Source organism: Herpailurus yagouaroundi, unplaced genomic scaffold (assembly GCF_014898765.1).
Source record: "Herpailurus yagouaroundi ecotype Mexico unplaced genomic scaffold, PumYag 140, whole genome shotgun sequence".
Lineage (NCBI taxonomy): Eukaryota > Metazoa > Chordata > Mammalia > Carnivora > Felidae > Herpailurus > Herpailurus yagouaroundi.
Window position 1 is genome coordinate 63693 of NW_024412395.1, and position 27856 is coordinate 91548.

Below are 27856 nucleotides of genomic sequence, written 5' to 3' on the forward strand. Positions count from 1 at the left end.
ATTCCATGAGATCCTGCATCAACATAACCATTCTGTTTTGGAGCATGATGGGCACTTTGGGCCCCATTTGTACCCACCAGTCCCTGCCTGTGGCCCAAACTATGCCTACATGGGGCCCTGATGTGGAGGCTAAGACATGGAGCTTGGCTTTCATTTCTGACTGGCCTATGCATGGGCACATCATTCCCTGTGTATTTCCTACCCTCAGGTCTCCCAGATTCTAGACCTGAACTGTAAGGCCATCCTCCTGAAGCTAGGGGTTCTTTGCTGCACTACAGATGTGGGGAAGGAAATGTCATTGAGTTTGACCCCTTGTGGCCTTGTGCTGCTAGGATACTCAGTGCCATTTTTAGAGTCAGGTCTCCCAGGTGTGTCATCAGTGTACTTCCCAGCTATGCCCCTCATGCAAGCATCAGGTCCTCTTGGCCTGTTGGAATGTGCCTGCCCTCACTGTCCAGGATATCTTCCTGGGGCCTCCTTTCCCACACTGTGCCATTGATGAAAAAATTTGAATGGTGGTTACTGTCAAACCCCATATGGGTGTGCTGTCTTTATGGGGACTGAGCACCCACCTGGCAATCATTATTCTCTGGTGTTTTTCATTCTTCAGCACTTTGGTGAAGCATGCAATGGCATCCAAGATCCCAGGTGATCTGGCATCAGGAAAATTGGCTACCTTGTTTTGGAGCAGAATGGCCACTGGCAAACACATGTACACTGCACAAGTCTGAACTTGTGGTAGGGACTCTCCCAAGAGAGCTTTGACCAGGGAATGATGACAGGGAGCCTGGCTTCAGGGTTGGAGAGGCCAGCATATGCTCCCTGCCTGCCTCCTGACCTCAGGTTTCCAGGACCTCTAGTCCTGTGGAAGTAGGAGTCACCTCAGCCCAGCAGGACATCTTCCTGTAGCTAGGGTTACCTTCACTGCATTCCTGAAGCAGAGGAGGGATATTTCAGTGAGAACCCTTGGAGCTCTGTGCCAGGGCATACTTTCAGCATCCGTGGGCATCAGATCCCTCAGGTGACTTTCATCAGTGAACTTCCTGGTTGTGCTGGGAGTTCCCATGAGACCTAGCTTCAGGATAACAGGCAACTTGGGTTTGCAGTGGGGTGAAACCTGTCAGCCCTGTGAGTTCCCCAGAAGTCCCCACAGAGGGTCCTGTCCACCCTCACAAATCCAGGACCCAGAAATGGATCCCAGGGTGCTTACATACTGAATTGGCTCATGCATAAACAGTTCAGTCCTGCACACCTGTCCCCAGGCGTCAGTCCCACACCCACTATTGGCTAGGCTCTGCTCTTGCTTACAACATCATTTTCTTAGAGCATCATTTTTACTCAATGATCCAGTGATGAAAAGGTTTGAATAGTTGTTACCATCATAGCCCATATGGTCCTCTGTCCTTACTGGACTAGGGACCTCTCTGACAATCATGATTTCAAGTTTTCTCCCATCTCTTATAGCCCTGGTCAGGCCTGGAATGCCCATCATGATCCCAAGAGATCTGGCATCAGAGGAATTAGCTGCTTTGTTTTGGAGCTGGATAGAACCTTTTGGCCCCATGTGTTCCCAAAGTCCCCATTTATATTTCCATGTCCCTGATTCATGGGCCAAACCCAGGATCCTGGCTGCACCTTCAGACTGTTCAATGTATGCACATCGCTGCCTGTGCACCTCCTACCCTCAGGCACCCTGGACTTCTAGGCTGGTGTGTACAGGAGCTGCCACCAACCCAGCAGGCTACCTTTCTGGAGTGAGGGGTTACTTACTTGCACTGTACTTGCAATGCAGTGAGGGAAAGTTCATCTGCTGCTATGAAGAATGGTGTAATAATTCCTCTAAAAGTTAAACATGGAATAACCACATGTGCCAACAGCTTCACTCGTAGGTATATACTCAGAAGAATTAAAAATAAGAACTCAAGTGAGATATCTATACACCAGTGTTCATAACAGCAGTATTCACAGTAGCTAAAACCAACCCCAGTGTCCATTAACAGAAGAATGGATAAATAAAATTGGTATATATAGAAACAATGGAATATCATTCATCTGTGAAAAGAAATGAAGTTCTGTTATATGCTACAACATGGATGAACCTGAATATGTTATGCTAAGTAATTATCTAGAAATAAAAGGACAAATAGTATATGATTCTACTTACACAAAATATCTAGAATTCACAAATTCATAGAGACAAAAAATAGATTAGAAGTTACCTGGGGCTTGGTAGGCAATCAACGGGGAGTTGTTGCTTAATGGGTACAGAGTTTCTTATGGGGTAGTGAAAATGCTTTTATGCTTTTAAGTAGTGCTGATGGCTGCACATTATTACTATAATTAATGCCACTAAATTTTACATTTATATACGGCAAAATGGCTATTTTTGCTATGGACTGAATTTTGCCCCCCCCCATTCATATTGAAACTATAACCCCCAATATGATGGAATTTTGGAGGTAGCTTTTGGGAGGTTTAGACCAGGGAATGAGGCTGGGACCCTCAAGATGGGATTAGTGCCTTATAGGAAGAGACCAGAGAGTTTGTTTCTTGTCCCCTTTTCTGCCATGTGAGGACACAGTGAGAAGGCAGCTGTTTGAAAGCCAGGAAGAGAAACATCACTGAGAACCAATTCTGCCAGCACCTGGATCACGGACTTCTCAGCCTCCAGAACTGTGAGAAATAAATGTGTGTTGTTTAAGCCACTCAGTCTGTGGTATTTTGTTATAGCAACCTGAGCTAAGACATTTTGTGTTATATATATTTTACGAGAACAAAATCTATTTTATTCCTAAATACAAGCAGCAAAGAAAGGAATTAAGTAACAAAGATAATATTATTTACAGTGAAATTAAAATATATAAACCACTTAGGATTAACTTTAAAAAACGGCACAGTAACAGGTGGAAGTTACTCTGTGCTCAGCAGTCTTCAGATACTGTGCACACACCCTACAGGTTTCTTCCCATAACACCTGTACATTCCATATTTTCCAAAGATCTAACTGCCACAAGGGACTGAAGCTCTAAGGCTTGTTTGCCACACATTTTACATGGGGGAATAATAAAAGACTTGGGTGAAAAAGCTAATAGTCATTATTTCTGAACAAGAGGAGTGATATTTATCTTCTTTTTCATGTTTTCTTCTACTCAAACTAACTGAAAGGAATCTGTTCAAAGCACCTACCCCCAGCCACACTTACAAACAAAAGTCACAGGTGTCTGCACTTGGCCTTAACTTTGTTTTTCTAGGTTATGGTGCCCTACGTTCTCAGAAAGAAGACTCCAACTACAAAACACTCTTCTCTAGCTTGACCACAACCCACATTCTGGAGGAGCCCCAGACAGAGCCCCTCCAGAAACCTGACACCTCCTGCTCCACCTGGCCAAGAGTCAGCCCCCTCCCCACACTCTGCCATGAGCACAGCTTGGACATCCTTCAAAACCCCTTAAAAAGCCCAACCTGACTCAGGGCTGACATTTTTCTTGACGCCTGGCCCCTCTCTTCCCTTGGAAAGTGAATTAACTCTGTCCTGCTTGGTGTCCTCCACTCTGTACAATTCTTTGTTGTCCATGCCATCAGTCACCCTAATATTAACATGAGGATATATTATGTTTTTCAAAATTAGAGAAAAATGATATTGGTTGCTAAATATATGTTTAGAATTTATTCTTTTCTCTAAATTCCCACTTGATCCCTATTCAGATCTTCATGACTTCCTGCAGGAGCATCCAGGAGGTTCCCCATCAACTGGCCTTCTATATGCTATAGTTTCTCCTGCATCATGTGTCTACCTACAGCTCCTCCTTCTGCCCGTCTGCCCCTCCGAGGGACCCTCGTGGTCCCTGTTGTTATTTCCAGGACACCTCCCTCCCTCAGTCAGTGCTGTCAACACTGCCTCCCAGAGACCACATCCTGTCACTGCCCTGTAATGTCCTGTCTTGGTAAATACTTTGGGCTCTCTAAACCCCTCCCTTACAGTGTAGAACTGGGGCAGTGCCTCTCCGTTTAGTCTTTTCCACTGTGCCCACTCAGAAGCCCTTAGCCTGCTTCAGGGGGCAGCAGCATGCTATTATGGTTGCAAGCAGTAGCTCAGCTTTTGACCGCCTGTGCCAGTGCTGAGAGGTGCTGCGCAAGTCCTCAACTCTTGAAACCTCACTTTTCTCATCTATAAAATGGAGAAATTAATGTCTAGGTCATAAGAATGGATGACAATAAAATAAAGCATTCTGTGTAATTCAGTGAGTATAGTATGCCTGGTCTACATTAAACACAATAATTTTAAAGCAACTTGAATCAAACAAGATTTTAGATCAGATAAACCTGGGTTCAAGACTCCACACAGCTGTTAGTCATACATCCCCAAGCCAGTTTCTTAACTTCTTAGATCTCAATTTCTTCACTGAAAAATGAGTGTAAATATGATAATCCATTTATTCTTTTATTCATATAAATAACACCAGATTGTGTGATACCATACATGAGGCACTGAGCTAAAAGTCAGGAATGCAACAAGAAAGAAGCACTCCCATCACTGGGAACACATAGCCACATAAAACACAGCAGAATCACAGTCCTGGCTGAATACTGGAGTCCCCTTAGCAGGTTAAAAAAAAAAAAATCCCAATGCTGGGCTCTGCTCAGGGCTTGAGGTGTGGCTTAAGTACGGATTCAGAGTTTCCCCAGAGACCCCAATGAGCAGCACACATGGACAACTACTGCTTTAGAGTCACTCTCAGAGAATTCCTTCACACCTAATTTGTTACAGAACATTTCCCTAAGAGATTGTTTGATATACTGTGGACACAGAGGTGGGGTAGTCTCTAATCTTGGGATCGGGTGCCCCAATTCCCACACACTTTATATCAGCTCAAAATGAGTCACAAGTACCAGTGGAGGTCTGGTGAGTGGGTTGGCTCCAATCTTATCTATTTATAACTGATAACAAGAAAAAACCTTTCCCAGAGCTGGGAATCTGTTGCCCCCTCACTAGGCTTACAGCTGCTCCCAGACAGCCCCTTCCAGCTGGCCACCTGGGCCTTGTTAACTAAGCAAACCTGGGCTCCTCTGCCATGAAATGCAAAACTCTTTTTTATAATGCCTGTAAGTAAATGAGATCAAGTGACAGGATACTGAAAAATAGGAATCAGCAGCTTTCTCACTGCTAGGCCATCAGCCCTTTCCCTCCCTGGAGCTGACTTTAGGTCTTAAGCAAACAGCTAGTGGGACATTCCATCCATATTTCTAGACTCTCAATCCTGTCTTGCTGTCAAGACATTTCCTTTCCTTTCCCTGCATTTTCCTTTTATAAAGTTTATATCTTCAAAACCTTATTTGACATAGAAAATATCATGATGTCTGAGATTTGCTTTAAAAAAATTCCAGAAAAAAATATATGTTTGGGAGAAATAATAAGATTGGCAAAAATTGATACTTAATCGATAAACCCCAGTTTATTGAATCCTTATTATCCTGGCTTTTGTGTATGTTGAAAAATGTCCACAATACAGGGGTACCTGGGTGGCTCAGTTGGTTAAGCTTGGTTTTGGCTCAGGTCATGACCTCACGGTTCATGAGTTTGAACCCCAAGTCGGGCTCTGCGCTGACAGTGCAGAGCCTGCTTGGGATTCTCTCTCTCCCTTTCTCTCTCTGACCTTCCCTCTGCTCTCTCTCTCTCTCTCTCAAAATAAATAAACTTAAAAAAAAAGAATCAGATTGTAAATTTAAAAATAATGTCCACAATACAAAATTCAACAGAAGAAACTGGGGGGGGGATTAGATTTTAGATATTAGTCTTAGATCTTTAATGTTATCAGAAAGGCTTGGATTCAATACCCTGCAAAGTGAACAGTTTTAAATCTTCTTATTCAAAGAAATATAATCCTTTAGCTTATACATGGTTTTACTTTAGCACAACCCATTTGCTCACATAAAAGTTTCTCCTGATTTGAAGTCATAAAACATACTTACGTTCTCCAGCATGGAGCCTGATGCAGGGCTCCAACCCACGAACCGAGAGATCATGACCTGAGCCGAAACCAAGAGTTAGATGCTCAACCTACTGAGCCATCCAGGTGCCCCTTTTATATATAACTAAATTATGCACGTCACGAGTAATAACCATTAAATTTAAAAGTGTATTTGTCATGACTCCAGTTACAGATGTTTCCATGAAAGTGTGAGGTATCATCTTCCATATGGTTTGCCTAGCCAGGTCTGCTGGTCTTGACCTGGTCTTGGCAGCTCACAGACCCAGTCCCTGGGAGGCCCCATGGCAGCCAGGCGCACCAATTCCCTATTGGTTTATGTAACAGCCTCTTTAATAAACCTCATATTAAACGTTTAAAAATTAAATAAGTATCAAAGACTATTTCATCCTCAGAGGAAGCATGCTATTTTTAGAAAGCAGTTTTTATATTAAAATCACAGAACAATTTGCCCCAGAGTTGCAAGGTATCCTCCTCAGTGCTGATAAAAGGGCCTCTGGTCCTTATTTTGGCAATCACTCCCTTCTTGGATTCAGAGCTTAATGGAGGGGGGGGGTGTCACCTCTATACTCAGTAGTCTTCACATACTGAGCACACTGTAGGCCCCTTCTTACAAAATCTGTACATTTCATATTTTTCAAAGATCTAACTGCCACAACGGACTTAGATTCTAAGCTTCTTGTTGCCTCTCCCTTTACATGCGGGATAATAATAACGCTTCCCCAGGGGCATGCTGTATCATATTCACCACCATGCTGGGCACAGAGAAATGAATCAGTCTGTTAAAGTATTGATACATCCTCAGAAAATAGGGGTTGAAATGTCTCTCTTTATATTCATGTTTCTCAGTCAAGACTTTTGGGACCCACACTTGCTGGTTATGTCCCACACAATGGATCCCTTCTCTAGCTGGGCCCTCACCACCAGTACAAGGAGTATGCAATATAAAATTTCCATTTTCCTGTGAAAAGGTTTTGTTCATGTTGGATTTTAATTTTTGTTTGTTTGTTTGTTTTTGTTGTTGTTTTGGTGAGGGAAAGGCTTGTTGCCTTAGCCACAAATGTTTTACATCAGGGTGGACCACTCCTGCCGCTGTCAACACTGTTAACACTACTGGGGAGAGAATTAGTCCAAGTGTCCGGCCCCCACCCCCCACCCCACCAGATCTCATTGAGGGAACAGTCCTGGAGGCTCCGCATGGGCCCTGCCTGTCACAGCAGGTCATTGCCTAATGGGCCTCCACAGCAGAACCCAGAGATCTCACTGTTGTTTCTCATGGCCTAGGCAGAGGATAGGAAATACCTGTATCTTCTTTACTTATCCACCTTTATGTCCTAGTGCAGTTGTTGCAAGAGCTGGAGTAAAGACACCTTCAAGTACAAACCCAGTCATATTTGACCTCCTTGGAAGTTGGTCTTCAGTGTATGGATGAGAGGAGACTCTCACAGCAGACGTGTCAGTGGGAAAATGGTCCGGAGCCACCCTGTTAGGTAAGGACACAGATCATCCAGATCTGAGAGCTAAGAGGGGCATTTAAAAGCCTCCAGAATAAACTGCAATGCATGCACATTTGTTCCTTCTCATTAAGGGACATGTACACTTCTTTGGTCTCAAAATCTTTCTAAGTCATGACAACATTAATTAAAATCTACAAGTTATAAAACATGGCATAATATTTATTACACATTAAATATTGTATAGACTTATGTTTATATATGATTGCATTACATTTTGAACATATGTAAATTTCTACTTATACTTTTGATATTTTAAACTTCAATAATTTCCTTTAAATATTCTAGGCTTCTGTTTTTTACCAGTTTGGCATTACAGATCATCCACTTGGGAAACAACAGTAAGAAGCATTTTATTTATAGTCTCTTACTTTTTATTGCCTATTTGTTTCTTAATCATTATCAGTCTCATATTTTCGGTGTTTTTAAAAGGTTATCAAAGAGAGAAACATAAAGGTAACAGAGAAGAAATCAACAATGCTACAGTCCAAAAGCTCCTGCAGAAAACACTCAACTGGACCCTGAATAATTTTGGGGAGGTGAATGCAAGCACCAATGGCTGGAGGCCCCAGAATTCACGTCCCTACTTTCCGGATCTCCAACAGCGTAAGTTGCAAGTCGCGAAGGCGCCCACATTACCTTTGTGGTCATCTCAGTCGGTGGTCTGCAGATTTAGGATCTGAGAAAAACCTGGAATAAATTTAGCATAAAATGAAAAATCCAACAAAGCACATTTTATCATCTTCAAATGATGATACACTATAAAGTGAAAACTATTTCCTAGTGAGGTGTTCTTTTGCTCTGAAAAGTTTTACTATTTCATTGGTAAAACTTTCCATCTGCTCAGGTCCAGAGAACTGCGATTTAAATATATTCAAAACAACCTCCCAACCCAAGATAATAGGGGACCCTTGCTTGGCTTATTGCAGACTGTCAGCCTCCAGACCCCACATCCCGGGGGCGTGGAGGCTGGGGGCGGGGGTAGGCGGTCTTTCTGGCGGGAGGGCTGGAGGTGAGAGGGTTTTCTACAGTCCTCTCTCGGTGGGTGGTCCCCTCCCGGGAGACCTGTCTTTAATCACTGTCCAGGCAGGTCACAGCCTGACTTTAACATGTGAAAGGAATGAAGAGAGAGAATCCTACTTGCTGGGGGCAGGGATTCTCGTCGGGTCCTCGGACTGGTTTCTGACCCTCCGGTACCCCTGGCAGTTTGCTTTTAATCCTTAACAAGCAGGGTTTGCTTGAGCAAACACACTTAGCAGGGAGTTAAATTTTATTGCCTTTCCGGGGTGATCTCGCGAAGCCCTCTTCGGGCTTGTCTAACGCGGAAAGCCGAGCGGCAGGCGGAGGCTGACAGCCAGGCGACTCCCCCACAGGTGAGCCCCAGCTGCTGCGCTGCTGCAGTAACGGCGGCACCTGCGTGCTGGGCAGCTTCTGCGTGTGCCCCGCCCACTTCACCGGCCGTTACTGCGAGCACGACCAGAGGCACAGGTGAGCGCGTCACCGAGCGGGCTGCTAGGTCGGTGGGGCGGGGATATGGGGCGGGGGCCCTGGAGCGGGCACTGGGGCAACCCGCGGGGCGGCGCGTGGCGGAGGGGAGCGGGCTCTGGGGGCTCGCAGGTGGAGTGTGGGGGAGGGGAGCGGGGAGTGGATGGCAGCGGCCGCGGGGCCTGTGCGGGGTGGGGCGTGGGTGGGCGTGGGAGAAGGGAGCGCATGCGCGTAGGCAAGGCTAACTCCACCTTGCGGCCTCCCTAGCGAATGCGGCTCGGTGAAGCATGGAGCCTGGACCTTCCTCGGCTGCCGCCTTTGCAGGTGTGTTTTCGCAGCCCTGCACTGCCTCCCCCGCCAGACACCCGGCAGCTGCGGTAAGAGTACCCGCCTCCTATTAGCACAGTCCACACACGCAGGTGGTTGCTCCTTTGTACCTATCTATCCGCAGAGATCTAGCTGTGCCAGGCGACACAGAAATGAGCAAAAATTCATCACTTAGGAAAGTACATTCGTCGTGAATCACATATAATCATTCTGTGATTATCAGCATATCATTATTATTATTTAAATTTTTATTCCTAAATTTACTATGTCCCGATTGCTGGGTTTAAAAGTGATTTCCAGTGTTCTTCAAGTATCCTTTCAGTGAGCCTACTTTGGAGAGCACACAAGCTGGTAAACCGAGCCAAGCCTGGCAGACAGATTACCGGACTGATTTACCGGACTAAATCTCCAGTGACTTCCTTAAACCACACCAACACCATCTTCTCCAGTGTGAAATGAGGAGGGCATTGGAGCAGGACAGGAACAGGGATGAATGGCTACACGCCACCCTTTAGGGCCTACCAGGTAGTGCTCCCAGGGAAAGAAGGTGTTCAGGCTTGCCACACATATTAAAAGCCAGCATGGTGTGGAGAACACATGGGGTGAACGATCATTTGTGAGGATTCTGAGCAGGGAGCAAACTTCGTGCAAATGTTTCACTTTTAAAATGCAGTACGAAACATGAAATTTCCTGGGTCAGAAAATAGATGTAACACTCTGCTATGACCTCAAGGGGCACAGTTAAAGAAGGTACAGCATTTCAATCCCACATCCTGCACCCTCTCCCCTCTTCAGCATGCTCTGACCAGACTTCACTGAGGAGCAGTTAATGAAGGCACAGCCCTCAGCCCTCTTCAGTCAATCCTGGTGGTCTTGGCTGTGAGAAGTCAAAACTCCTAAGTCCCCTTTTATGCTCCTCCTTTGTCCTTCTTCTTGTCCTTCTTTGTCCTTGCTCCTGGGCAAATCCCACAGTTGAAGGGCACACTTAATGATATCACAGCCCTTCAACCCCACTTCCCACCCCTTTGTCCACTGTCAGGACTGCAGTGGAGGAGCAGCAGTAAGTGAGGATAAGAACCCTCCAAACCAAGTTCTTGTCCCTGCCTTCTTGGTGGGGCCAGTAGTGGAGGAGCACACTGAATGAATGCTCAGCTTTCAACCCACATTCCTATACCTTTCTCCCTCTTCTGCAGCCTTGGGTAGGATTACCTGTCAAAGATGCTTAGTGAAGGTACAACCCATCAACCCCACTTCCTGCCCTGCCCTTCTCATCCAGCTGTGCATGGTGTGGGTGGTGCCAGTAGGGAGACTGTGATTATAGTACAGTATTGGAAAACGTTGTATCTTTCCCTCCCTCTGTCATGCCCACCACATTTCCCAAAGCACCCCCTCTCCTACTGGGCTGTTTGCTGACCTGTGATTCACTAGCTGTTTCTTCTGTGCTCCAGAGAAAGGACACACAAATTAGGGAACATATATTGATATTGCAGGTGGAACCTGTGTAGTCCTACAAGTGAAGTCATTTCCCACGTGCCACTGGCACTCCCAGCAGTAATGTGGGGAAGGGATTAGCTGTGATCTTTTCCCAGTCTCCTGTGCAAAGCCAGCTTGGTTTCAGAAGCAGCAAGGCAAAGACTAGGTCCCAGGCTCTCTGCTTTGGAAACATCCAAGGCTGGGAATGCTGTCTGCCAAGGACAGTGAAAATGGCTCCAAAATGTGGTTTCTGCTCATGAATGTTGAATGAAATAGTCATGTTTCAGAGTGAATTGTCAGGTGCAGAAAGCACAGCAACACTTTTGGACTCTTTGGCCTGTTGATTCTTCTTCATAGCAGATGACTGTGGTGGCTGTGCTGACAGTGGTTATGATAGGAGGGATGATGATGATGGCTGTTTTTGTTAGCACTTGGTATATTTCAGGCACTTCGTACACTTCATCCCATCCGATTCTCTTAGGCCCATGAAATAGGTATTATTATACTTTTTTATATTTGAGGAAACTGAGACTTAGAGGAATTAACTCCTACAGCAAATAAACAGGGTCTGATATTTATTTCTTAAGAGATAATCATGAGAGGCTAGTTGGTATAAAAATATATATACATATAAAATAAAATATATATAAATATATAAAATATATGCGGTATATAAATATATACAATATAATATGGTATATGTATATATACATATATAATATATAATATATATAATATATAATATGGTATATATAATATAGTATGGTATATAAATATATATAAATATAAAGTAAGATATATTTTATAACGATTATTTAAAAATATTGTAAAGAAACATACCATAGCATATTGATATAATAATAATTAACATTATTCTGTGAATAATAACTAATATGAATCTATGACTAAAATTGCTACCATTTATGGAGTACGTAAGGACATCCCTGAAATTTGTCATATACTTTTTTTAAAATTGAGATATAATTCGCATATAACATTACATTAGTTTCAGGTGTACAAGATGATGATTGAAAATTTGTGTATATTGTGAAATGTTCACCACACTAAGTCTACTTAATATCCATCACCCTCCATAGTTAAAATTTTTTCTTGTGATGAGAACTTTTAAGATCTACTCTCTTAACAACTTTCAAATGTACAATATGGTTTTATTAACTATAGTCACCATGCTGTACATTACAATCCCATTGGTTATTTGTTTTCCAAATGAAAATTTGTACCTTCTGACCTTTGATCTTCACCCATTTGCCCACCTACCAACCCTCGCCTTTGGCACCCACCAAACTGTTCTTGTAGCTATGTTCCATTTTTGTTTTTGTTTTTGTTTTTAAAGATTCTACATATAAGTGAGAGCATATGGTATTTGTCTTTCTCAGTTTGATTAATTTAGCATAATGTCCTCAAGGTCCATCTATGTTGTGACACATGGCAAGATTTCCTTCTTTTATGTGGCTGAAAAATATTCCACTGTTTTGTGTTTGTGTTTTATATATAAATATACATATTTTGGGGCGCCTGGGTGGCGCAGTCGGTTAAGCGTCCGACTTCAGCCAGGTCACGATCTCGCGGTCCGTGAGTTTGAGCCCCGCGTCAGGCTCTGGGCTGATGGCTCGGAGCCTGGAGCCTGTTTCCGATTCTGTGTCTCCCTCTCTCTCTGCCCCTCCCCCGTTCATGCTCTGTCTCTCTCTGTCCCAAAAATAAATAAATGTTGAAAAAAAATTTTTTTAAATATACATATTTTACCCACATTTATATCATATTTATACATATTTATATTATATATTTATCCATTCATCCATCAATGTACACTTAGGTTGCTTCCATATTTTGGCTTCCATATTATTATAAATAATATGCAATGAATATGGAGGTGCATATATATTTTTAAGTTAGTATGATTGTTTCCTTTGGATAAAGACCCAGAAGTGGAATTGCTGGATCGTATGACATTTCTTTTTTTAATTTTTTAATTTAATTTTTTATTTTTTAAATTTACATCCAAATTAGTTACCATATAGTGCAACAATTATTTCAGGGGTAGATTCCTTAATGCTCCTTACCCATTTAGCCCATCCCCCCTCCCACAACCCCTCCAGTAACCCTCAGTTTGTTCTCCATATTTATGAGTCTCTTCTGTTTTGTCCCCCTCCCTGTTTTTATATTATTTTTGTTTCCCTTCCCTTACGTTCATCTGTTTTGTCTCTTAAAGTCCTCATATGAGCGAAGGCGGTCTTTCTCTGACTGACTAATTTCACTTAGCATAATACCCTCCAGTTCCATTCATGTAGTTGCAAATGGCAAGATTTCATTCTTTTTGATTGCTGAGTAATACTCCATTGTATATATATACCACATCTTCTTTATCCATTCATCCACCGATGGACATTTGGGCTCTTTCCATACTTTGGCTATTGTTGATAGTGCTGCTATAAACATGGGGGTGCATGCGTCCCTTCTAAACAGCACACATGTATCCCTTGGATAAATGCCTAGTAGTGCAATTGCTGGGTCATAGGGTAGTTCTATTTTTAATTTTGAGGAACCTCCATACTGTTTTCCAGAGTGGCTGCACCAGCTTGCATTCCCATCTTTTTTAATTTTTTGAAGAACCTCCATACTGGTTTCCATAGTGGTCACACCAATTTACATTCCCACCAACAGTGCACAAGCGTTCAGGATGTGAATCCTAACTATTGTGCCATTTCTATACTCATCCTATAAGAATAATTATCAATATAAACTAAAGAAATATTTTTGATAGTGTTATTTAGAATACTGAAAATATGACCATATTCTAAATTTAACAGCAGAGTAATAGGTAAGTAAATCCTGTAATGGGATGTTATGAGGATTGTGAAAAACATATGGAAGATAGAATAAAAAATTATGTTTATAATATAATGAGGTGAAAGGATACATCTCGATGCAGGAATCACAAACAGAAAATAATACACTATAAAATCATGGCCTTGTGGCACCTGCAGGCTACCTGAAAGCCAAAGGGTCTCTAAGGGGCCTTCTTGCTCAATCCTGTCTAGGTCCAAGAATGACAGGCTGTCTTAATCCCAAATATAATGCCTTTCCAAGGGCATTCTGATTCAGAAGAGCTCTATTTGTTTCTCAGTTTTTATATAAAATGAGGATAACCTGCCCTCTACCCTCACATACATGTTGAAGGATAAATTTTATGCAAAATAATCTTGTTTGTGGTGTGAGCTATTTTCTGTTCCATGATCTAAAATAATGCTTTGTGAATAATAATTCTAAATAAATATTGAATGGATGACCTTTGACCAATTAGTTCCAAATACAGCTCGAAAGAAGAAACACCATAAAAGCCATTACCTATTATTATATTGCAATTAAAAGAAACCATTTGTAGGGTTCTATCATTGCAGGGTTCTATCAATTGTTCTATCAATTGCAGGGTTCTATCAATCTATCAAAATGATAGGGTTCTATCAATTACCTACATTGCAGGTAACTATCATTACATCTGTTAATTTTGCATTTAAAGAGACAGTGTGGCATAATAGAAAAAGCGTGGGAACATACCTCCAAAATACTTTTTCAAATCCCCAAAAAATACTTTTTATAATGTTTATGATCTTTATGAAAGGTTGAATAACTTGTTTGTATTTCAGTCTCTGCAACTGCAGAATTAGAGCTGAATATTTACCCCATTGATAAGATGTAAAGGCACTAAACCTGTTACATGTTATGCACAGAGTAAATTATTTTATTATCACTACCATCAACAGTATTCAAGTCAATATGAGGTTTAAAAAATTATTTAATAATCTAGCATTTATATGCAAGTTTACCGAAATGTGTTTTTTAGGGGGCGCCTGGGTGTCTCAGTCAGTTAAGTGTCCGACTTCAGCTCAGGTCATGATCTTGCGGTTTGTGAGTTCAAGCCCCACGTCGGGCTCTGTGCTGACAGCTCAGAGCCTGGAGCCTCTTCAAATTCTGTGTCTTTCTTTCTCTCTCTCTGCCCCTCCCCTGCTCACACTCTGTCTCTCTCTGTCTCTCCAAAATAAATAAACATTAAAAAAAATTTTTTTAAAGAAATGTGTCTTTTAGGTTGTGAACAATATCCACTAATTGAGGGGCATTAAGTTAATTAGGGTTAAAAAAAAAAAGACAGGGGTGCCTGGGTGGCTCAGTCAGTTGAGCGTCCGACTTCAGCTCAGGTCATGATCTCGCGGTCCGTGAGTTCGAACCCCACATTGGGCTCTGTGCTGACGGTTCGGAGCCTGGAGCCTGCTTCAGATTCTGTGACTCTCTGTGCCCCTCCCACATCATGCTTGCGCTCTCTCTCTCTCTCTCTCTCGTTCTGTCAAAAATAAATAAACATTAGAAAAAAAAAAAAAAGACAACATTCCAACTACCAGGACCTTTGCTTTGTGTTGAGCCAGCCCAAGATCTCATTATACCAACAGGGTGGTTCTTCCCACACATAGTCCCGAAGAATTAAGTATTTCGTTAGCCTCAGGAACCAGTTTAATATTCTAAGATTTAGTCTTAAGTACTGATACAATGAAATAGCAAACTCAAGTGCCTTCAGAAGTAAACAGGTAATGTGAATGTCAGATTGGGGTCAGGTCAAGCCTCACCTCACACTTCACACCCAATTTAAAAAATACATTTCTGGCACCAGCCAATCAACCCACACAAGCAAACAAACATCTTTGGGCCAGAACCAGCCTATATAGGCCCATAGGAGAGATGGCCCTCCAGCATCCTGGCCCTGGCCAGCTCCAAGTGTGCTGTATGGCAGAGAGAGAGAGAGAGAGAGAGAGAGAGAGAGAGAGACCGACCCTTGGTCCTGCCCTCCAGGAACCACCCTCCTATGATAGGTGCTATTCCAATAGGTGAGCTTCTCTGGGTGTCATGGCAGGAGACAAAGCCATCTGGCTCCCAGAGATATCTGCAAATTGGAAACTTTTGGGAATGTTGGTTCTGGACCTCACACTGAAATCTGATGTTATACTCATCCAGGGTGGTCTCCAAACTTTTTAATTTCCCACTCCATTCCAGTAAAAATACCTGAGATTGTTCCCCATTCAGTGGCGGTAACACAGTTGCCATGCTAGCATGTACAAACTTGCTTTTACTTATATCTTCCTGTTTATACATATGTACAGGACTAATACACATGATAAAAATCTTTGCCATGAGGGGCACCTGGGTGGCTCAGTCGGTTAAGCATCCAACTTCAGCTTGGGTCATGATCTCACAGTTTGTGAGTTCGAGCCCCACGTTGGGCTCTGTGCTAACAGCTGAGAGCCTGGAGCCTACTTCAAATTCTGTGTCTCCCTCTCTCTCTGCCCCTCTCCCACTTACACTCTGCCTCTCTCTCTCTCTCTCTCTTTCTCTCTCAAAAATAAATAAACATAAAAAAATTTTTTAAAAATCTTTGCTATGTCTGACCAAGTCTAAAAAAGGCCTTTTGATAAGTATATAATAAAAATCCCAGATTATAGTAAGTCATCTATTGGTAACAGAGTTTTCTTTTTTGTATGATGTGAATAATGGTGAGCCATAGAACCATTAATTTGGTAGATTCTAATAAATACAGTAAATATTACTAAGCTTAGTTTTAAATTTTCCTATAAATGTACAGTAGAAGTTCTAATATTTTCTGTCTAAGGTCTGTGGGTGACCTTGGGCTTCCTGAGAGGGACACCACACGGTGTTCACAGTCCCAGTTTGGGGACCCCTGCTTGCAGGGCTGCCTTGGTCTAACCAAATTCACAAAGCTGACTAAAACAGCCTTTGAGTTTATGTATAAGCAATGATTGCCAACGGGCCTGAATCCTTTCCTATGGGAAGCCTGTTTCTTTCTACCAGGGGAGAGTGAACATTGAAGGTCAGTATGGGCTGACTCTTTTCTCACCTAAATACCTTCGTACACTGTGAGCACCTGTCTTAGCATCAGCTTTTCTGGAGACTTCTCTGGGCCCAGATGTTAGGTTTTCTATTTTGTGGGGTTTTGGTACTCTGAAACAACCCTCTCCCAAGGTGGGGTGGTATGGAGAAGTGGTACCCAGGCCTAGAGTGAGCCTGACCTCAGTCCTATCCTTAATCTAGCCTCCTAGATGGTCCCACCAAAGCCCACCTGTGAACATGTGCAGAGTGGGTCCCTGTTGCAGTTGCTTATCACTGTTTGTTAATTTCCAGTGTTTCATGCTCACCATAGGTTCTCACATTCAGAGGGCAGGACCAGGCAGGCCTGTCTGGGGTGGGGTCAGGGGGAGGGGGGAAAACACCAGGTTCTGCTGGAGTCCAGCTCCAGCAGGTCCAGGGGTTTCTGAAGGATGAACGGTGTCGGCAAAAAAGTGAAAATAAAACAAAACTAAAACAAAAATGAAAATAAAAAACTAAAAAAGCTAAAATAAAAAGCTAAAATAAAAAAACTAAAATAAAAATGGACAGAGACAACAGCAGCGTGTTGAACTGGCCCATTTATTGTAGCAAACGTGGCATTATATATGCTAGTGATTTCCTTGTAGCATACGTCATCTGTGTTTTTCTAACATTACCTAATTTTGAAAATGTTCCTATGTATAAACGACCTTTAAGAAATAACATGGTGATTTTCCCCTAACTTTCCCGCATACCCTTTGATTATAGATTTACTTCTTACATTATTCCATTATGCATCTGCGTTTATCTATAATCTACAAAGCATTTGCTTTGCTGTTCTCGTGAAGGGCCCTCCATTTCTCAACACCTCAAGTGGAACAGTTACAGGGACATGACCTCCTAACCACATGAGGCCAGAAGAACAATGTGTTTGCCTTGGTCTGAGGTGCCAGAAAGGGTCTGAAAAGGCCTTAGAAACCCATGCCTCATACATTCTCAGAGAGACAATGCACCTAGGAACCAATGAACCATTCTAGTTTAACTGACTAGGTTCAGTCATCATCTGGAATGCCTCTGGGGGGCCAGGTGGGCCTAGGGGTTGAAGTCACCTGTGCCCAGAGATACACTCCTTAGTTGCCGGAGTGGGGCTTCAAATCCATATGTCTCTTTTTTACAGGCCCTCTTTGCTGGCAAAGGTATGAGGCTATCCTTCCTGTAAGTAGAGGAGTCTCCATAGGGGATGGCAAGGGCTAAACGTAAGGCCACACCATTTCTTGTGGAACCTTATTTTCTTCCCTAATGGTTCTTTTCCCAGGGGGCCTGCCGAGGGCAATTCCCCAACAGACAATACCCCAGGTAGTTTTAAAGCTAAATTACCTAAAAGCAGGAGTACAAGAAGCTTCACCGTTGGTGGGCCGCCTTGCAGTCACCAATCGGTCCACAGCCCGGGCTTTGCCACTCAGGCTGGGATAGCTCGGCTTCCAGCAGGGTTGGCCTCTGCTGAGCAGTCCTGGGGAGAAGTTTCCTATATTTGGGCCCTTCCTCATCTGCATGCTTACCTGCCCAGCCTTCCCCACATGTAGCTCCAGGTTTGCTTGTGAGAGTGTTCTAGTAGAGACACTGCCCCCTGCCCATGGGGCTTATGGTTTTCACATAGTAATCACTCAGTAAGGACTTTAGCCAAGACTTCTGCTGGGCCCCACTACCCCAGGACTCCCACCCAGCACCTTTGGGATGGGGTCCAGCCATACGGGCAGCCAGAATCATAGACCCTTAGGGCTCAAAGGGAGACCTACTGTGGAGGAACCCCCTTGTGACAACAGGGAAAGTGAGCACCTTGGGGTGTGGCACTAGCCTCCAAAATGCTGTGAAGCTATTTATTTTTGTGACTTACTCTGTGGAAATACCAGCCATTGCTTTAGGAATTGGTGCTTTCCTCCTGTTTAATAAGCAGTCCCTAGTCAAGGAAATGGGTTATTGCAGGATTTTTTACCTCAATACCCGGGGTTTGTTGTCTTGCTGCTTTGAAGAATGAAGAGGTGGACACAATAAAATGAAAAACACACAAAAGTTTATTAGAGTATAAGTTTAGGAAGTAAGAATGGTATGAAAACTGTCTTTGCAGAGAGGGGGCATTTAAAAGGGAATGCCCATGACTATAGGCAAGGGTCTTTGTTTTAGAAGGTTTTGGTAACCCCCCCCCACCCCCGCTTCACCCTTGCTCCTTCTCAGATCCTACCCTTATTGGCTTGGTAACTCTAGGTGCTGGGTTGTCTATTCCTGATTGGCTTGACTCCATAATGTGAGGAGTCAGGGTATGGTCATAATGCCCCTCATATAACATAAGTTTTATGGTTTACCTATTTTAGTTATGTATTTTGATTGTCAAATTCCTGAAGGGGAGTAGGTGGTTTCTGTTACATTCTTTTTTTTTTTTTAACTGCTATCTTTTTTTTTTCAATATTTATTCATTTTTGAAAGAGAGAGAGAGAGAGAGAGAGAGAAAGCATGAATGGGGGAAGGCCACAGAGAGAGGGAGACATAGAATCCAAAGCAGGCTCCAGGCTCTGAGCTGTCAGCCCAGAGCCCAACGTGGCCTTGAATCCGTGAACTGTGAGATCATGACCTAAGCCAAAGTCGGACGTCAACCGACTGAGCCACCCAAGTGTCTGTTATATTCTTAAGAGGAACCTTACTCCCGAGGGTCAGTCCCACTCCTCTGGTCAGTCCCTCTCAGCGTTGTTCCAAAATATGTGTTTTTCTCCATCCAAGGACCTCAGGTCCTAACCTTTCTTTCCCTCTCTGCCTATTTTGCCCTATCTTTCCCTATCATAGTGTTAGGACTAAGTTGGGGAAAAGTTGGACCTTCTTTGAAACACATGGATGCAAGCTGTTTTATGTTACTGCATTTCAAATCAGATCTATTTGCTCCTGATTGTTAAATGATTTGGTGTGGAATTCTCTGACAGATCACCTGTGGTCAGCTCACATGCTACATAAGAAGGGCTAAACCCTAAAACCAATAAATTCTCCTTCAGCTCTCTAAGTTCCACAAAAATCCCATTGTTTCTGGCTGCAAGGAAAGGAATATAAAAGCTAGAGGAAGGCACATCTTCTTCCTTGAGCTGTGACCCCCACAGCGGAGGCTTCCTTTTGCTGCCAAGGGAGCTCACTGTCGCATGGGGTGGGGCTTCACAGCCATCTATTCTTGGAGCCTCACCAGAGCAGTCTAGTGAGGAGGCCCCAGCAGAGCAGGGCTTCTAACAGAGCAGGTACAGACCTCTCTGCTTCAGTCTCTTAAAGCCGGCCTGCGACAGTGTGTTTTACATACTCGGGATTTTTTTTTTTTCAGACCTGGAAGACTTTCTTGCTGCAAGGTCTAATGGAGAAAGAACACAACACATACTGAGTGTTCTCTTCCTCCTCCCCTGCTTGCTCGTACAAAGCATCCTTAGTGAAGCGGGAGACTCCTGACTGGATCTTAGAGGACCTAACTCGCAGTTCCACACCGGAAGAGCCTTGGTGTTCCCAGCACAAGCTTGAGCAAGCATGGTTCTCTGTGGGAAAGCCAGGGCTGTGCATCCACATCGTTTTCTGTGTTGTAGGTAATAGATTTGTTTCATTTCCTAGAACTGAAGCATTAGGTGAATATTTTTATTGTTTAATAAATATTTTCATGAAACAGATTTTCTCCTCTAAGCCTTATTTCAAGGTCTGCAACCTAGAGCAACCATGAGTAAACACTTGTGCTGGGGCCTATTCAAGCCTAAATTACCTCTGATGATTTAAGAATAAACCGAGCGTGCGGCCCCTCCCAGATAACAAGTTCCCTTTGAGTACCCCTTCATCTCCCGCATACATAGATACACCATGGATGTGGCAGCACTTCATGTCATGCATTTGTTTACTGTCAGTGTCCCCCACTACTCTTATAAATAAATCTTTGGGAGGCAGGGACAGCACCACATGTGCTGTGGGTCTGGCAAAGAGCTGCTGCCTTAAAAAATGCTTCATTGATAAAGAAGCAAGAAGGGGGAGAAAGAGTATGAAGGAGGGAGACAAGACTTGAGGCTGACAGCCACTTTTTTCTCACCTCCTTTTCTGCAGCTTCCCCTACTAAACCAGCTCCTTTGTGACACCTTTTTCAGGGCCTTTGGCACTTCTTCGGATTATCACCATCTCCTTAAAAGGGGAAGATTCTCCATAGCAGAATCCATTCTAAAGACAAGGCAGAGAGAATTCAGTAAAAAAGGTCAGAGCCTCAGGCTCTAGGCTAGCCCTCCTCTCTTGGAGTCTAGTGATCTGATAGCCAACCAAGCAAGCACAGCTTACCTGCAGCAGGCCAGCCACTAAATCTTGTTACAGACTCAAACTTGTCCACGAACATGATGTGCCTTGCTTGTAGTTCCTAAAGCTGCCTTGCTCTGTTGAACCTAGGAGCAGTTTATATGTAGTGATTGGGGAAGGAGGTGAATACATGAAAGGAGAGTGATAGGTTTCTTGAAATCTTGGGTGGGGGAGCCTTGAAACAACCTGAAGGTATGCATTCATGATGGGGGGCATCAGATAATTTCAAGACAGATGTTATCATCTGGTCTCTATTAAGTTTCTATATCAATGTGTAAACAAGGAATAGAGAGTGAAAAAGGCAGAGTTAATGGGGCTGAAAGGAGGATAAAATATAGGAACATAAAAAGCAACATGAAGTTAGGTTAATAATATAAATCCTACAACTGTAGTACTGTTTATGCTTTCAAAACAGGTCCAGCCACCAAGCATCCAGCCTCAATCTGAATCCCAATCTGAAATCAAGTATGTATAAAGAATTTATGAAAAATAAAGGGACTGAAGGACCCATCTTCCTATCAATCACACAGTACTTGGGAGTTAGGCGTTTCTAAGCTGGATCTGTCAAGTACATTAGCTCTCAGATAATCACAACTCTGGACAGTTACCACAACTAGAAATCAGAGGAGTGAAAACAAGAAGAATATTACAAATTATTCAAGTAAACGATAAGAATAAAATGGGATCAAGAAATGGACTCTGGAATAGATAATACAGCCTGAATTAATATATTAATTGATCAAGATATTGATATTTTTATAAGGCTTATAGAACTTCATTTAAAGAATTCATAGCTGAGTTCAATAGAAAGGCCTTCCCATTGCTCATGTGATGTAAAGCTGCATGTACTGGAGTACTTTTATAGACAGAAAAGTGCCCTGCCTCGAGACAGTTGCCACAATGCTCAACTGTCAAAATGCTGCATTGGAGGGTAGTTTTGACTCTATTTAGATAGTAGAACACTCTACCTATAGGTGAATAGAGAACTCTTGGTGTGAGCACTAAAATGGGAAGTGATGCTGAATTAAATAGGCTACTACTTTAGTGTTACACATAGCATACACACACTACACACTCACATGTAACAATTCAACAAAATCTTTTGAGGCCCACTATAAGCTGGGCCCATTGGCACAGTCCTTCAAGCAGGAAATAGGAGAGAGAAGTGAAACAATGCAAAGGTTGTCAGTGACTACAGAAGTACATCAGAATGGGGCAGGGACACACTGGAGACACCAGATGAGAGGGGCATGTCCAGAAGATCCACTTTGAAAGCATACATTTCAAATAGATTGGACTTTCATTGAGTTTTTCAGCTTTTTAAGTCCACTTCACTTTATTAGCCTATGTAATACAATTACTTTAAAAATCTATACTATAAATTAGTTTGTTGGCATTTTCAACCATTAGTTATGAAAATATGAATTCAGAATGTGCAATATTCAGATGAATGTTAAAGAAGGGAGAATACAGGAAAGGATTGACTTATCCCCCTATATTGGATCTTTTTATTTATTTACAAATAAAATTGTTTATATTTAAGGCATATAATGTGATGATTTGATATACGTATGTGCAGTCAAGTTAATTAACACACCCATCACCTCACATAGTTCTTTTTTCTAGATAAGAACACTTAGGTTCTACTTTTAGCAAATTCCAAGTATACAATAAAGTATTAGTAACTATAGTCATCATGTTGTGCAATAGATCCCAGAACTTACTCATCTTATACCTGAGTTTACACGCTTTGACCAACATCTCTCCATATATCCACCCTCCCAGTGCTGACAACCACCTTTCTTTAAGTTCAATTAATTTAGATTCACCATATAAGTAAGATCATACAGGGTTTGTTTTCTGTGTCTTGTTTATTTCACTTTGCATAATGTCTTCCAGGTTCATCTATATTGTCCAAAATGGCAGGATTGCCTTCATTTTAACACTGAATGATATTCCTCTGTATATATGTGTACTTATTATGTATATGCACACACACACACACACACACACGCACACACACCCACACACACACATACATTTTTATCCATTCATCCATTGACAGACACTTAGGACATATATTGTTATCCATTCATCCATTGACAGACACTTAGGTTTTTTTCCACATCTTGGCCATTGTGAATAATGCTACAATGATGAAAGGATTTCAGGTATCTCTTATTTCCTTAACATATATAAACAGAAATGGAATTGCTAGATCATAAGGTAGTTTATTTTTAATTTTTTGAGGAACTTCCATACTGTTTTCTATGATGGTTATATCAACAGTGTACAAGTGTTCCCCTTCCTCCACATCCTTGCGAATACTTGTTAATTCTTGTATTTGGCATAATAGCCATCCTAACAGGTTGGACATCTCATTGTGGTTTGGATTTACATTTCCCTGATGACTAGTGATGCTGAGTTCCTATTCATATACTATGGACCATTTGTGTGTCTTCTTTGGGGAAATGTCAGTTCAGGTCAATAAAGGGTTTATTTGGACTATGGTTCATGAAAAAGTAATTACTAAACTTTTGAGAAATATTTCTAGGCAATAGTGATTTTTGATAGCAAAGTTGCCTTTAAATAGTTTCAAGTGCATTCTGGTCAGTACCTTGTATTGCAACTCAAATGTTGTAGAAGCAAACAAGTGATGAACTTTGAACATGTATTCTCAGAATTTGATGAATATGTTTATACTATGTGTAGAATGTTCACAAAATACGTTTTACACTTTTTACATTTTTATACCAATATGAAGTATGCTGGAAAACATAGGCAGGCAAAAATTGTCTCATTTTTGATAGCTGCACTTAGGAAACTGAACTGAGAGAACTGTTCCATGTTTGAGAGGCTACAGTTGTGGTGAAACGGAAAAGCAAGATTTCCTTACTAGTATGAATATGTAAGATACAAACTCTCATTTACATTATAAGTGGGAAATTGGATCCTCCTAATAGAATAATTCCTGACTATAAATAATAAAAGCAAATTAACCATCCTATCTATCTATCTATCTATCTATCTATCATCCATTTATCATCAATCATCTACCCACCTACCTACCTAGCTTTGGAATAATATAAAATCTCATTCAGCAATTGTGAAAAGTAAACCACCACCTTCTTCTGTAGTGTTTGGAGAATTTCAGGATAAAAGGTATTTTCCCTGTAAATAGCTCTCCAGGTGTCCAGAGAGATCATTAAAAGGCAGAAACTTCCCAGGAGACAAAAGGGGATCCTGGGCTCATGGTTGGAAACTTCACATAAATGTGTCACACATCTTATCTGTATCCTGCCATTGAGGAAAGCAGATAAAGGCAGCTTTCCTAGGCCACTATCTCAGAGCTGCCCCATCCCAGGGATGAGCCTATTCATACCTCTGGTTTTGCTCACCCTGACAGCTGGTGAAGGGACCTCCTTTGGAGAAAGTAATTACAATCTGTCTCCATTCTATATTGTTTATAGAAGCGACTCTTTCCTTGCCAGCTTTCCTTCTCACTCAGTCTACCCTGGCATATCCTAGAAAAGTAGGGTTTGTTATTATAAGGCCATGTAAGCTCTTACTCGGGGAACCACTTGGGGACACTGAGAAAAGGAACAGGGAATGCCACCTGTCACATGGTTTCAATTTCCTGACTGTTCAGAGCTTTTAACCCATTCCTGCATTAGAATTTACTTAAGAGCCAAAGCGAATGCCTGCCAGTCCAGAAGCCCTCTCTTACCTTCCAGCCACCTCACACTCCCTCTGCCCCAGGATTGAAGTCACTAACTTCTTGACTGGTAGCATTTAAAAGCAGCTGTATATGTATTTCCAATCTCTGTAGTCTGCAAAACCCATCTGGCACAAGTAGCTTTATATCACACAGGCAGTAGGTCCTGTGACTGACCTTTCTATTGAATTCATTTTTGAATATTTAAAAGGAAGTTGTATAAACATTATATACACAGGCTTTTGTCATTCCACTGGATTGTCTGCTATTGGAAAGGAAAACAGAGAGTGGTGTCACCTCCAGTTAGAACTGCTGGGCACTCCACTGATCTGACCAGGAGCTGGACACCTTTTGGATCCCAACTAGACACTATGAAAGTTTAGCCAGAGAGATAGCAGGGTCCCCAGCAGGTGAACACTGCCAATCTGAGTGGGAGTGCTGTGCTTGGAAATGTTTGCAACACTTCCATTGGTGTTCATACCCTGACATGTAAACAAATGTTCAATAACCAGCTCTCCAGAAAAATATCTATAAAAAATGTTATAGTATTTACTTTGTATATTTATAAATATGTTATATATTATAAATAGGCATATCTATCAGTTTATTATAAGTAAGGTAGATACACTTTGTTATTTATAAATATAGATAGCACAGAATTTGTACATAATAATAACATATATAATATTCTGTCATGAATTCCACATAGCCAATAAGCTTTTGTTGACTTTTTACCAAATTTTGCATCTGTGCCCAACCTATGATTGTGATTCAACAATAATTTGACAAATGGTGCTGCATCCTCATTCACTGACTCTTTCTCCAATACATTATTGTCATTACATCTGATATGTGATTTGTGAATCTATGTCTAATGTCCATACAAATGATGTTAAATATCTGAAACCTTTTTGAACTTTGGTACATGTGTGAGAACTTCACTTGCTTGTTGACATGAATAACTTCTTTACTGTTTTAGAATGTAACTGGGATTTGTTTTAATCAAGAACGGTAAGACATATGGACACAGAAATGACTGTCATGAAGAAAGAAGTTTACACTTACAGATCCCTAGAAGTAGAAGGCATAGAACACCACACAGAGCCGCATGGGGAAACACCAGGGTCATTCAGGAGACAGAGGGAACAAGGGAAAAATGTAGGCAAAAGCCTTAAATTTTGGTTTCCATGGGAACGATTGGGCAAGGCAAGGTAAGAAGGCTTAGGATTGGCTAGTTTGAATAATTTCAGCAGACTCTGGGGCAGAGAGTCTGTCCTTAGTTTCCTGGTACATTTTTCCATTGTCCCCTCTGCCTCCTAACTGACTCTGTGCTTCTCTACCTGTCCTCTTGAGATTTGTGAGTATAACAAACTATCTTTTCAATGGCCTTGTCATACCTGAATAGTAATAGAAGCTACATTTTAAGACACATAGGAATGAGTTGTTCATACATTAGAATTATAATGGACTAAAGAACCGTGTAAGCTTTGACAGTGGGTCATCACTGTGAAAGCTGCAAATGCTAGTGTGGTAACTTTGTATCTACTGCTGACTGAACCTCCACAAAGGCCAACCATGCAAGTGTGACCCACATGTCTAGACAAGGATGGTTAGTAATGAGCATACACTTGGACTCCAGGCATTGTCTCGAGGGAAGCCTGGTACTGCTTGGGCCTCTGGAGTTTACTGTATACTGAGAGATACCTCAGTTCATCTGGGGCGGGGGAAAGGTCATCACCACTCAAAATGTTCACAAGGTTGTAAATGAACAAAAACCATATTTCAGAATCTCTGTTATTGAGTCAATAATAACTTCATCTAATAATAAACCTTACCTTGAAGGAGGCTTTTATATTTCCCTCATGGAATTTGATCAATCATAATGAAAGAAAAGCCACCATAACTGTCTTTCTTTGCCATGTGAGGGAACAGAGGCTTGAGGACTAAGCAGGCACATAGCCAGCAAATAAGAAACAGGGCACTGAAGTTTTGGTGCCTTGATTCCAAAGCCCATGATGCATTGTCTCTCACATCTCTACTGCCTGGAAGGGACTGTAAATTTCTACTATGAATTAGGCATCAATTGTGATTTTAGTTCTTGCTCTAGAGCCTCCTTGTGTGGGGCGCTTGCCAGCCCCAAGACTTCAGTAACCCATCCTTGCTCCCTCAAGTACTTTTAGGATCAAGTGGGCATTTTCCCCCTCTGATGCCACATTCCTTCCCTTCTCCTCATTCCCAAACTCTTTCAATTACAGGCTTCCTACAATCTTTTGTAGTCAGGCCCTGGGGCAGCCACATGCCACACCCAGCTCTGGTAGGAATCTGAGAAAGGAGGAGTTTTCAGGCAGAGCTGGAGAAATTCACTTCAGATTTCACCAACTGGGATCTAACATTTCACTTCAGATAATGTTGCCCAAAACAGGAAATGCCATTCCCTTGTGGAAAATCTCTCTCCCTCATTTGTGCAAGCCATGGTTTCTGTGTGATGCGCAAAAGACACAATAAAATAAAAAGAAAAGCAAGAGATCTTCAGGGACTGGCCATTAAGGTGGGCACCTGGCTCTTTTACAAGAGATGAAAAAACAGGCTGTGCATTGCAAGGTGGAGGAAGGAAAGTTCAGCAGTAGGAGAGGGAAAGCACCACTCAGTTTCGTGTGGAGTCGACCACTTAAAATAGGCTCTTGTTGGGGCGCCTGGGTGGCGCAGTCGGTTAGGTGTCCAACTTCAGCCAGGTCACGATCTCGCGGTCCGTGAGTTCGAGCCCCGCGTCGGGCTCTGGGCTGATGGCTCAGAGCCTGGAGCCTGTTTCCGATTCTGTGTCTCCCTCTCTCTCTGCCCCTCCCCCGTTCATGCTCTGTCTCTCTCTGTCCCAAAAATAAATAAACGTTGAAAAAAAAAATTTAAAATAGGCTCTTGCTGTCTTCTGTGGACCTTCGCAAGGAATCATGCCTATGTCATTGTTTTAAGTGAATATAAATCTATAATGAGACAAATTATGGTTTGAATTTTCCTTTTAGATCCTGTATATGTGTGAAATATGTTGCATTTTAGTGAAATTTGTTTGTACTGTCAGTGTCAATATTTTCCTCCACAAAACAAACAGTTGAGACTGCTGGATT

General features: G+C 42.2%; 1 protein-coding gene across 1 annotated transcript; it reads left to right on the forward strand.

Annotated features, from left to right (window-relative positions):
* Positions 1 to 4875: 4875 nt before the first annotated feature.
* On the forward strand, positions 4876 to 20361 carry LOC121030205 (cryptic protein-like). Its single transcript, XM_040474636.1, has 5 exons — positions 4876 to 4903; positions 7934 to 8107; positions 8854 to 8989; positions 9254 to 9363; positions 20028 to 20361. Exons 1-5 carry the CDS (start codon positions 4876 to 4878, stop codon positions 20147 to 20149), a joined length of 570 nt encoding a protein of 189 aa, XP_040330570.1. The 3' UTR covers positions 20150 to 20361.
* Positions 20362 to 27856: the final 7495 nt, after the last annotated feature.